Source organism: Scomber scombrus, chromosome 2 (assembly GCF_963691925.1).
Source record: "Scomber scombrus chromosome 2, fScoSco1.1, whole genome shotgun sequence".
Lineage (NCBI taxonomy): Eukaryota > Metazoa > Chordata > Actinopteri > Scombriformes > Scombridae > Scomber > Scomber scombrus.
This window is the reverse complement of record NC_084971.1, coordinates 15,612,665-15,625,982: the sequence shown is the minus strand read 5'-3', so window position 1 is coordinate 15,625,982 and position 13,318 is coordinate 15,612,665. Positions and strand designations below refer to the sequence as shown.

The 13,318-nt window shown below is 42.1% G+C and overlaps 1 protein-coding gene across 2 annotated transcripts in view; it reads right to left on the bottom strand.

Moving 5' to 3' along the window:
* Window positions 1-13,318, bottom strand: part of tnrc6c2 (trinucleotide repeat containing adaptor 6C2) — a 57,913-nt gene that overhangs the window by 31,043 nt on the left and 13,552 nt on the right. Inside the window, exons 2-4 of one of the 2 annotated variants that reach the window (XM_062428174.1) lie at window positions 12,255-12,355; window positions 11,915-11,936; window positions 1,155-1,559 (exon numbers count right to left, since the gene is read on the bottom strand). In XM_062428174.1, the coding sequence (XP_062284158.1) occupies window positions 1,155-1,559; window positions 11,915-11,936; window positions 12,255-12,317 (490 nt within the window). In that variant the 5' untranslated portion in view covers window positions 12,318-12,355. The remainder of the gene's footprint in view (window positions 1-1,154; window positions 1,560-11,914; window positions 11,937-12,254; window positions 12,356-13,318) is intronic. The other variant, XM_062428175.1, reaches the window with a different exon arrangement.

Genomic DNA, 13,318 nt, shown 5'->3' with positions numbered 1-13,318 from the left:
TTATGTTAAGAGGATTTGAAGTGATGCCATTTTTGTGTGGGTACATTATCAAGCAGAATATTATGATTGCTATTCAGATAGAAAAAAACGTATGGAAACATAAAAATGCAGAAATAATAATAAAAATTGGGAAATCTTGAATGTGGAAATAACAAAATAAGGTGCTGTCCAAACACAGCGAGATAAATATCTTGTGGCAATCCTTTACCAACACACTTGCATTCACACACAATCCAGCGCACAATGAGCACCTCAAGGCAGGTTCAATATTAGATATTTTAGGTGGCCACCGGTGAGTTCATTAAAAGGCTACCACTGGCTATGGAAGTGTGTGTGTGTGTGTGTGTGTGTGTGTGTGTGTGTGTGTGTGTGTGTGTGTGTGTGTGTGTGTGTGTGTGTGTGTGTGTGTGTGTGTGTGTGTGTGGGGTCCTGTGAGCGAAGAAAAGGAGCACTTAGATGCTAAAAAAAATGCAACCATGTTCTTCTCACTTTGAAATAATTTGGAGTTATTATTGTCAGTTTTGTGAGCAACACAATCCAGACTTGCACACTCTAACAGCACAGACCTACCTTGGGAACCAGCATATAGCTATTAGAAATCCTTTCAGATAGCAAAAGAAAGGAAACTTTGAAAGCATGAGTGGCTGAAAAAATAAATGATAGAGTCTTTGATTTTATGTTAGTCAGCCTACCCACATAATTTGGGAGTTGTATCTTGTCTGAGAGGAAGTAAAGGTGGGCTGTTAAATTACACTGACCATAATCATCATAATTCAATATAGCTAGAGTGCAGTAAATTAACCAATACTGCTTTGCATACCACATGTCTGTGCCAAGGCAAACAGAATACAAACTAAGCTGAATGATGAAGCCTTTCTAATTGCTTATATCTTATATTAATCAAAATGCCATGATAATGGATAATCAATATTTGAATAATAGCAAGTTATGTTGATGTTGAATCAGAATGTTAGATTTTAAAAGACAATTCACTAAGCTTGTTAAAATGAAATCCCAAATATAAAAAACTAAATCAAACAGAAGTTTGAAGATGAAATAATTCACACACAGCCACCACCAAAACATCAAAATCAAAAAATATATATATCAGAAGTCTATTTGAGGGCATTTTTTGTTTGTTCTTTCACACAAACCTGGGTAGTGTTTGCCTGCAACGGACACAGCAGAGTTTGGGGTAGTGCTGCTGGTACTCGTAGAAGAAGAAGAGTAAGACGATGAGGGCGAAGAGGAGGAAGAAGAGGAAGAGGAGAGGGTGAGAGCGCTGAGGGCTCCTGCAGGCAGTGGCTGGCCTCTCTTCAGTAGCTGCTTGTGCTCCTGCTGGCGGAAGCGTGGGGGCACCTCTCTGGGCGGGTAGCGAGCACTGGCAGAGGACGACTGGCACTGCTGCTGAGGGGGAGTCTGAGTCGGGAGCTGGCTACTGGAGGAGGCACGCTTGCCATTGCCAGAAGAAGAGGAGGAGGAGAGGGGCAGCGTGGGGCTGGCAGGGTGGAGGTGGTAGGGTGGGCCGGGACTGGGCTTAGTGGGAGCAGGCTCTGGCACTGGATGGATACAATACACAGGCACACAGGCATACACACACACGCACACAGAAAGACAGATGCAGGTAGCAAGGTATTAATGTCGGGGTTAACTCAGTATTAGTTCTTTATGTAACAGACATATTTGTCTGGGTTGTTCTGCCAACAGACAATGAGATGGAGATAAAATGATCCTTTACAAGGAAGCCCCGAAATTAAAGTGTGTGTCAGCGAACAGTGATGTTTCCCTGAATGGTGGTCCGATTCTTTGTAAAAGCAAAATTTGTCCAAAAAACCATAATGTCAAAGAATTGAATACAAAGTCACAGCAGATCAGACATGTTTAAAATTCAACAAGTGTTCATGCAATCTCTGTAAATTCAATTTGGTCTATTGTACCAGCGCTCAGCAGGCGCACATTAAGACATTTAGCTGCATCTATTTGTCTCCACACTGTATCTTGGCACCGACTACCCCTTTAAGTTAACCGTCTCATGCTGCCTGTTGTGGGAACATATGCTACGGGCCCAGACACACTTTCTGAAAAGGTCATATTTCTTTCTACTGACTGAGCACAGACGCACACAAACACATGGAGACACCTCGTTTCCTCTTCATTATGCTCTCTTCTCCTGCTCTTTCTTCACACAAACACACACACAAACACACACATACACCTTTCCCTGCTGGTCTGGCCTCAGACTGACCCTTTCCCTGTGGTTCCAGTGACCAGCCAGCCGTCTAATTGAGCATTACCCTGAAATGTGTTATTATTAGCAGGACCTGGATAGCTAGAAACCAAACAGATTGGCTTGGCTGAAGTCTCCTCTCCAGGGTGCTGCAAGACTGAAGAGAAAAAAAGTCCTGACCTATACACTGAATAATTCTTATTGAGAAAACTGAGGAGGATGTTGGTGTGAGTTTTCTACCTGCTGCACAGAAATAGAAAAATGCTTTCATACTGGCTGCCAATAGCTAGTGACCTAAGTGCTGCTGTGAATTACAGTTTCTTGGTCCATGAGTAAATGCATGATGAATACTTGATGATGTTGTTTTCTATAGTCCCTTGACAGATAGGTTCTACACAACAGCTGAGACTGCTTCCCCTCAAGGGAGCGGAAAGGGAGGCAGAGAAAGACAGTTTTTTTGTGTGTATGTGAAGGGAGGAGGAATGTTTTGGGGGGGTTTTAAACCAAGAGATAGGGAGTGAATTTGATAGAAATAATTTGTTAATTAAAGCTTCAGTCTGTCAAGTGTGTGAGTCTGAACTCCTCTCATAGCGGTCCTATACTGCAGTGTTGGCAATTAACCACAGTGACACGCACACACAGGCCAACGCTGCCACAGTGGAGGTTAAAGTAAATTGAGAGCGCAGAGGTATTCACTGCGCCTGCCAAGAGCTTGTCAAAAAGCATGGCTAAAAACAGAGGCCCTCTCAGTGAGCGCACCACTAATCCAGATGACTCCCTACCTCCTCACACACAGAGTAGCAATAAGGAGGAAACGGGAGACAAATTCAAAATGTGTCTCCGTTTCCTCTAGACGGAGAGAGCTACATATGTATAGGGAAGCAAAACATAATAGTCCTTCTTTTGTTCTGTTTGTCCTTCACAGACACACACCTCCACTTGAGCACACACACGCGTTTTTTTTATCTTTTCTAGACAATAAAAAAAACACACTTTCCACACTGCATATACACACAAAAAACACGTTTGCAGTTGTTTGCAGCCCCTTCCACTGATGAGTCTTTGGTCAAAGACAACCCCCCCCCCCCAGCAGTATCTGGCTGGCTGTTGGCTTGGAACTGCAGCTGGTGACGCACATCTCTGATTAAATTCAGCTCAGCCCGCCTGACTCTCCCTCGACCAATCAGACAGCAGGACAGTGAATACATGCTCCCCTGCCCCCTTTCCTCTTCTTCCTCCCGACTCGCAGCGATGCCCCCCTCCTCTGCCTTTCCATCAGCGGGTTGCTCCATAACCAAACTGCTCTTTCTTTCTCCCTGCCCTTTTTTCCCCTGCCTACCTGTCTCTCAACCTGCTGTTCTATGCTTGTTCTGTTATTCTTCCTCTGGGCCGTTATCCATGTTGATCCCTCATCTCTTGTTTTTGTCTCTTTTTTCCTCGTCTCTGATTTTGACTCCCTTTTCCAATCTTCCATCTCTCCACTCCAAATTTCTCACCTTAACTCCATCAACTTTATCTCTCTTCCAACCCCAATCCAATTTTTCTACCTTGTGAAACATGTTTGGCCTCTCTCAGCCCCTCAGGGTGCAGTTTGTAGCACTTCATGTCGCTGACTGTTGAAACACAAGCCTGGCGACTGTTCATATTTGTGTGCCAAATTCATTAACACGAATATCACACAATGGTTCTTCCAAGTATCAATACATCGCCTACATTAAATATTTTTGAAATTGACATGACAGTTGTGTAGCCTTTCCAAGTAATCTGTAAACAACACAGTGATGGAAACAAAACAAACTAACATCGTCAGTGCAGTTACGTACTGAAGGCGAAAAATTAACCACAAATCTGTCGCAGAAGATTGCTGCTTTGGAGTTAGCTTCTTGTTTTCATTAACCCACTCCACCTCTGCACGTCTCCTTTCTGACATTGATTCAAACAAACATCACACTCCAAAAAAAGCCTCTTATCTCACTGGGTAGAAAAATTACGTTTGCCAAATCTTTGCAGTTCTTACATAAACACACACGCATGCTAAAGGAAATGCCTGAGTTCAGTTCCCTGGACAATTTGGTCAAAAAGACCCATAAGGGTGTTACTCAGCCAGCTCACTGTTTATCATAGTTGCCAGGCTTGTACAGGAAGCACATGAACTCAAAAGAGAGATACAGACAGACAACTTTCCAGGCTCAAGTATGCCTCACTCTCACTCTCTTACACACACACACACACACACACACACACACACACACACACACACACACACACACACACACACACACACACACACACACACACACACACACACACACACACACACACACACACACACACACACACACTTCATGTTCTTCTGTTTGTGTGTTGTTGTAGTAACAAGGGTGTATCCATGCGACAACTGGCTCATGTAGTACAATGATTCATTCTCTACGTATATTGTGATGTGTTTAAAACCACAACGTCATGAACCTGTTCAATTACATTATTGTATGCTTGCAAAAAATCTAAAATGATCTCTCATTTTCTCATTTTACAAGGAAATTGTTGCTATAACACTCTCCAGCTGGGTAATTGTCTCACCATCTTTGCTGTAATCTGTATTTAACAAGTATATCAGTGAGAATTAATGGTCTCCTAAGCGGGAGGGAGTGTGTGCACACGTCTGGAAATTACACAGCAAAAATGGCGGTTAGAATGTGTAAGAGGTTAGAAAACCAGCGCCTGTGAGAGACACAGCTCTCCTCTGCCCTGAACAAATATAAATTTATGTATAGAGACATGTGTTTCATTTTGAGGAAGAGAGATCTTTTCTTAATCCATGACGGATCTGAAAGTGCTTTTCAAGGGGTGGGGTTTACATAAAAAAGGGGAAAAGGAAAATGGAGAAAAGTGGGGAAATCCCTCAGCTGAGAGTGTGTCTATAAAAGATTAAATGAGGACAGGAATCACTGTGCTGGTTACACTGACTACCAGTGAAAGGGAATGAAATGCACATAGTAAATTAGTGAGGTTGTAAGCTTATTGCATCTGAACTCAGCTGGATGAATAGCAGCTTTACAGAAACAGCCGCTGATGTAGTTTCTTTTTTATGACTAATTGACATAGTTAAGGTTAGGGGGTGCTGTACACCTGAGCTGAATTGGGTCATTGCCTTGATAATATTGTATCCAAGTGACTTGCTGTTGTGGCTGGAGGGCGTCAGAAATGACATTGTAATAAAATGTGAAGCTCTACAGGCATTGACTGCTTTGATGGAGACCTTGTTCTAGTTTATCTAATGAATTCACAGCTTCTTATATCTCACATATAACATCTAGTCACAGATCAAAAAAAATTACAAAAGCAAAACAAAAAACAAAAAAACAAAAACTGATTCTTTGACCATGAACACACTATCTGTCAACCTTAGAAATAGCTAACATTTGGATATAATCTTGATAAGAAACCAGTATATGAGGCACATAGATAAAAACATGGAAAAAGCAAACATAGGGCTGAAAATAATCCCTCTGTAGGAAGAGGTAAACACAAACAGCAGTGCAAGTGAGAGTTGTGTAGCGGAAACCAAATTTAGATTTATGTGGTGGTGGCCTCAGTACCTCTAATTGAAGCTGAAAAAGAGAGCCAATTAAATAAGCATTTGTAACAAGTGCACTGTAAATTCCATTAAACCCTCCAGCTGAGGCGCTCTCTGCAACCTTGCACCAAACTTTTAATTACAGCCCATCTTCACACTAAATGGTTAATTAAACACAATGAGAGAGGGTGAGAGAAAGAGCAATAGCTTTAAGAATAAGAGAGCAACTGAGCACGGAAAGAAAAAAACATACAAGGCAGAGGGGAAACTATCCATTATTGTAAGATTGTGATTGGTTCCCTTAGCACAGTGCCAGGCAGTGCAGGTTCCCACATCTCTTCTGTCTATTGTCTGTAGAGCCACTTTATTATGCAGCCGTGTATATAGTAGGGGGAGGGATGGACACAACACACAAGGCCTATATGCCCTACACAATGGTGCCTTTCCCTAAGCTAAGCTAAGAGGTAGGGAAGGTAAGGAAAATACAGCATCTTTTAAAGTGGGTTTACAACATTTTGCTGCTTTTCATGTAGGTTTACATGCATGCATGATTGTGTCTGTCAGTGTTTTCTTTTAGAGTGTGTAAACAAGTTACAGTTTTTTAAATAAACTAGAGTAATCCAGTTTCTTAGTGAAAATTCTGGCCAAGAAATTTGAAAGTGCAGACACTGAAAAAAAAACAGTGCTCAGTACATTTAGTCTGTGATCCTCACAATAGGTGACTATATTCTCCAAAAAATATTATTTTGATGGAAGACAGCAATGCCAATCCTTTTTGTGCCAACATTCTGTATCATTGTGTTATATGTTACTGAAAGTGATTACTGGTAAACAGGGGCACACAGAAGTAAGATTAGGTTGTTTTGACACAGTAACCATGAGGACACTTTAGTCACAGGGGTCAAGTTTATGTGTGTGTTTATACACACAAGGGAGGGTCAAGTGGGAGTGTCTCTATGAGGTCCCATCTGTCAGCATCAGTAAAGAAAAAGAGAAACTCCCTCACTCACATAAAATAAAGGCAACATTTCTCACCCCTCACCCTTCCTATATAATGTCCCATTGCCATAGAGACTGACAGTTGCCCAACGTACCTCCATTTTGCCTCTTGTGACCTCTTCCCATGCCATGCCACGCCTCCTCCACTCCATCTCATCTAATTAGTGCTCCCACCCCCTCTCCATGCTAAGTTGTCCTTTTTCTCTTTATCTCTCTCGTGTCGTGGTTGTTCATCTCAGCTGTGTATCTCCTGCATGTTGGGATTATGACGAGAGCACTTTTTTTAACCCTAACAGTAGCTAACACACTCTGTGGGTAGCTTTAACAGGATCATACTACACCTCAATCTGAGGTCAGTGCCTGAGGGCAACAACTGCCTGAGGTTAAATGCCTTTTGAATTTCATAGATATGTAGCATGATGCAAGGTATCTTAAACTTTGAGAAACAAGGTCTTCCACAGCCTGAGCCGCAGGGTTTTTAGAGCATAGGGAATAATAGCAATTGGAGAACGAACCATTTGGGGTTAAAATCTGCAATTTAAGAAGCTATTCCCAAACGTGAGTCTATACTATATGACTTCAATGAAAAGGCATTATAATATTATACTGAATACAATTAATGAAGGCAATCTGATCAAATCAAGCTACAGTGCTAAAATAATATGGTTTCTGGACATTTCTGTTCTCTTCTCTGTAGTCTATCTGCAGTTTGACAATGGCCTGAGGGAAGAGTGAGAGGGGCCCTCAGTGTATGTCTGCCCTTGTGCAGACATACAGGCAGTAAAACTTGGCCTCAAAGCACAGACTGAACTGTCATTCATAACAGCTGAGCTACATCATATTTATCTGCCAGATATTTGAAAAATGAAGCGGTTCAATGTTTGAGGAAGAGAAGATTATGCGGGAGAGGGAAAAAGGCATCGAATGGGCTTTTCTTGTCAGCAGCTTGTGAGTGATCATACAACATGAATACATTGAGAGGAAAGCATTGTTTAAGTTTGCACGCCCCTCTTTGTTTCCTTTCTCTCTGACCCTGCTCTCACTCCTCCATCTCTCACTCCTCCAGCACTTGACATGCATGCAGGGCTAGTACACAGGGGGTAAAGGAAAAACAATTATGCTCTGCAGTCATAAATCCACAGGACGTAATTCACAAGCTATTCACTATTAATTCATTGACTGTTTATAAATGTGGTTAACAGAAAAGAAAAGCAGCCTGAATGTTAAAGTAAATTAGCCTCTAATTAGATTGCATTCATGAAATTCCCTTTCAAAGTGTTGACGCAATTAATAGCATGTGAAATTGCAAATTAATCCAATGCAGAATTATACAACACACTTGTGTTTATGTGCATCTCTCGCCACTTTGAAAACTATAATGCTGTTATCACTATGGTGACACCGTGTAAATACGTTTCTCCCCAGATGCGGTCGCTGGGGCCGAGTGTAGCGAGGGTTGAAATGAAACAGGCACAGGAAACAGTGAAGGAAAGGGGGAGAGTGAGGGACGAGACGGTGACAGGCATTACATTTGTTCTCTAACCTTTCAGCAGTGAAAAGTGCCTGAGCAGCAAAAATGGAGATTGTAGATTATCGGCGTTTGGGAATGCAACAGACGCACTGAGGTATTACTGTGACTTTCTGTGCCTGTATGTAGCCACCTTTTTCATGAATTGCATTTGTGGAACTTCCTGCTTTATATGTGTATCTTTGTATGCGAGTACCTGCATGCCACCATGAGCCACCATGGCTCGCATAATATTGCTTTTGCTCTTCTGTAATTGCACAGTATACACATTTGCTTCAGCCACTGAGAACCGATTGAAAGGATCCAAGTCCCTGTAGGGAGGGAAGTGTGCACATCCTTTAATGCTACAGATACATTATCTTTAGCTTGACATATATGTACACTCTGTGTGCACTCCTGTGTCTGTGTGTCTGTGTGTCTGTGTGTGTGTGTGTGTGTGTGTGTGTGTGTGTGTGTGTGTGTGTGTGTGTGTGTGTGTGTGTGTGTGTGTGTGTGTGTGTGTGTGTGTCTTAGCATGTGCGTGTTTTTGTCAAGGTTGGTAGGTATGTGTAGCAGTCAAGCTGACTGAGTGTGATTGCAGTGGTGGCTGATATTGTGATGAAGCTGTGCATGTGCTGGGGTGAATAATCATCAACCCTCTGAGGTAATGGGGACCAGGAGAGAAGGGGGGGGGGACTGCATCAGAGGTCCAGCCTGTGTGTGTGGAGGGAGGTGGGTTGGGGTAGTGGGACAGTGCCTCCTGGAACCCTGCGTTCATGAAGCTCCATGCCTAATGGGGGGCAGAGAAGTTAATTCCACTGCGCTGAAGCTTTATCTCATTTTCATACATATGAACGCGCCAGGCCAAGATCGATTACCGCAAACAAATTGAAATGCCTGGGACCAAGGAGGCCTGCAGAGAGGAAAGCAGAAAAAGACGGTGAGGATGGGGGAGGTGGTGTGCATGTGTATGTGTCTATGAATTTCTGAGAGTGTATAAGGAAGGCAGAATTTACTGATATGGATGGAAAGACACAAATCACTGCTGCATACTGATTTCCTACTTTCCTGAATACATACACAGACACACAGACACACAGACACACAGACACACAGACACACACACAAACACACACCTCTATTATTTAGTGTCACGCATGAAAACTCAACTCATTCCAGTTGATACCACCTTCCCTCTAAGAGATATTGCAGATGGGAGGTTATAAGTAAACTCACAGAGGTCCTGATGGCTCACTGAATGATTAGTCTCCAAACAGACCTCTTTCTCACTACTTTCTTTATCTTTGTCTGCATGAGGACTCACTACATTCACACAATCAGTTTCTCATTCTATGTCCGTTTCTCTCTCTATCTCTCATTAAACATACCATAAAATAAATGTCCATGTCATTAGTCCCGTTCTAGATTAGCACCATCATTGACTCCCGATGGTCATTTTTGGCACTCGTCTAAAGTGCTCACTGCTTCATTACTTTCTTTTTTCCATTTCCTTCCTTCAGTTTTGCTCCCTTTCCTTCCTCCTACCTCCTCTTTAGTTGTGCCCCTGCCTGTGGGCCTCTCTCACAGGCAGTTATCAAAATTCCCTCCCTGCCCCTCAGCATTTCCTCTGTCACACACGCCAGTACAGTGTGGTCAGAAAGTATTAGGCCTGTGATACACTTTTCATTGATTTGGCTTTAATCCGGCACATTGAATTTGAAATTAAATGAATATGTGAATGTGAGGTTTATAATGTGGCCAAATTTTAGAGCAATGCACAAGCAAATGCACAAAAACAGCAACGAGGAATGTTCTTGACAGGCCAAGTCAGTCACCTGACCTCAATCAAAATACAGGCCTCTTAAAACAAGCAATATGCTCAAGTTGGCTGTAGCACAGGCCTGTAAGAGCATCAAGATACCAAGTGTCTGCTGATGTTCAGTTTATAATTTGTCCAATTAAGCTTTCAGTTTAATAAAATTAGAGGACTCATGCTTTAAAGGGGCTCCACTCCGCACACTGTCCATCTACTGTCAATATAAAAAGCCTCAATTTAAGTGTGTGACTAACTCTTAGTCTAGTCCAACATGCATTTCTCGCATATGTAGCAAAGACACTCACTAGCCACTTGTCAGACAACAGACTAGCTAGACAACTAAAAAGCAGAGTTTACCCTTTCCAGGTTACCACCACTAAGGTGCCCTAAAGCAGGTCATTTAACCACCAAAGAGTCCAGTAAAGCGGTTCACTGGCCAACAGATAAGACTGGTTATAAAAGGCAGGTTACAAGTGTGAATGTAAACTTTGAGCGTGAAACAGGGTGCTCATGGAAACAGTGAATCTGCCATGTGTAAATAATGGTTTTTTAAAAAGACTTAAGCTGTGCATCACAAAATGCTTGTTCTCTTCTAATATGTGCATATGTTCTTTGTTCCTCTCTAAATAATAGTTATGACAAGCACGCTCTATTTGAGTACTACAAAGAGACATCAAACACTTTTGAGACTGAATTCATATTCAGCCTTGGGGATTCAGAAATTCTTCCTCTCAAAAATTGCATTTCCATGAAATCACTCAAGAGCAAAAGAGTAGGGTTAAATGCTAATTTATATTAAGGATAAGCTAGCTTTGTGTAGGGTCTCTGGAACTTACTTATAGGTAAGAGGCCAAGCTCCCAGATAGGGCAGTGAAACACAGGGAGGGCAATTAAATAGGCAGGTCAGCATTAAGACAGGCTGTGATGACATTTGTTAAAGCCCAACAGTTATACCCAGATGGCCACGCTTATGCTCAAACAGGGGGGGGGGGGGGCATGTAGGCTAGAGACACATTGAGGATTTAAAGGCAGCAACCTTGCTCAGATCAACATACTGTCTTTACCCTACTGTCTTTACCCTACTTAACCTATTTCAAGAATGTTGCATTAATTGCACCTCGGTATAAGGTGAACTCCTACTACTTCTACAGTGATCTGAAAAACTATAACTAATGTAACAGCAATACACAGAAACAGTATATTTTAGCATCTCAAGAGAACAACAAGGGCACGTGAGGACAATCTTCTTCCAGGTCCAATCTCACAGCAATTCAGCTGCACTCAAGCCCTTCTTTTATTCCACTCCTCCTCTCCCTTCCCCCTTCACCCCATCCCCCCATCCTCTACCCACACAACACAGTGTGCTGTCTGGGCACCCTCACGCTTCACTGCCTGGTGCTGCGGGCGTACTGGGCGTCACTCTGCATTTGACTTCACTGTATTTGCTCTGCTCTCTGTGTGTGTGTGTGTGTGTGTGTGTGTGTGTGTGTGTGTGTGTGTGTGTGTGTGTGTGTGTGTGTGTGTGTGTGTGTGTGTGTGTGTGTGTGTGTGTTTGAGACACAGCGAGTCAAACGGCACAATTGTGCATGCATGTGCAAACTGTGTGTGTCCATCTGTGTACAAGAACGCTAAATGTTATGTGTGTATAATGGGTGAATAACGTGCGTGTATGCCTTTACGGGTCAGTGTGCGTTAATCAGAGCTGATTAATGCATATGAGTGGATGGCATGTAGTTTTTGAAAATGAGGTAGATGAGAGACTGTAGTTGAGTTGATCAGGACACTCACCTTTTGGTTTCTGATCAGCAGCCTGCAAGTGGGACAGAGAGAAATGGACTTGCTTGAACTAAATACAGCAAGGAAGATTTTTAGTGCAATAATAAAAAAAATGGAATGACTAAACCTAGAGGAGCTTTACATACAAGGAAAAGGACTAGTATTACTGGGTAAAGTGATCCAGTCTATTCATTTTTCTTCTGCCGGCATTGAACAGAATAAGTCAATTGTTTACTGGCTGAAGGTTTGCTGCCAAATCTACTGATGAACTGTTGAAAGCTGTTCATTAGGAGGTATTAAACAGCTTCATTAATGAGCGTGTGTGAGCATGTGAAATAGTTTTCATCTTTACCTTTTTCTGAGCGACGTCCTTCTTGGTCTTTTCGTCTTGTTTTTTCTTTTTCTTTTCTTCCATCAAATGGTTCTCTTTCTTCTGTTGCTAGCTTCTCTCAGCTGTCCAACAAGAAAAGAAAAGAGCAATAAGTGAAAACATGAAGTAGAGAGGCTGAGTTTCAGCTCAAATGCTCAGTGTCCTTTACTTTTTCATTAATATTATGAGTATGCACATCCATGTACTTCACACACTTTATGTTGCATGTATGGCACAATCGCAATTAACATAAGACATATACGGAGCATATAAACTTTCAGCCCCTTCCTTTTGATCCATGTGTAAGTCAGAGCCAAGTGTCTGGAAAAACTTTTCTACCAGCAATCATCAATTCATACGTAAATCACAGCAGGCATGTCTGAAGGACACTTTCCTTCATGGACAAAAACTGAAAAGAGGAAGATGTAAAGGGGGGACTAGAGGGGACAAAAAAGGAAAAACGGAAAATGAAAACACAGTTCTTAAAACCTTCATGCCAATAAAGCCAATTGACTTGAATTAATCTGACAAAAAAGACACATGCATGAGTTAGAGAGCAAGATAAAGACACAGAGAGTGAACAATAAGAGCGAAGCCCTGTGTAAAAGGGTGGTTTAAAGACAGCAAGAAGCAGCAAGAAAATAAAAAGCCAATGGATTAAAAGGACTAAAAGGAAGACAACGTAAAAGCCAACAGACTGAGAGAATAAGACACAAGGCCCTTTTTACTGAGATCTGTTTCCAGTGGGCGTGAGTCAAACTAGCTGCATAACTAGCCCCAGGGCCAGAGAAACTAAGTGCTTCATTTCAGCCTGTATTTCCTTTGGCTCAGCTTTAGTGACTGCTCCTGGAAACTATTAGAGGCATGAGCTGGACCGTAAGGACTAAATGTGTGTGTGTTTAGTCTTTGCTAAGTGCGATGGACACTAATCTATAATACAGCACTATGTCGTATCAAATCAATTATACTGCTCTCTAAATCGTAGCAAGTAAAATCAATCATCTCCATATCAGTGTAAAATAATGGGCTATTTTTATTTGCTGCTC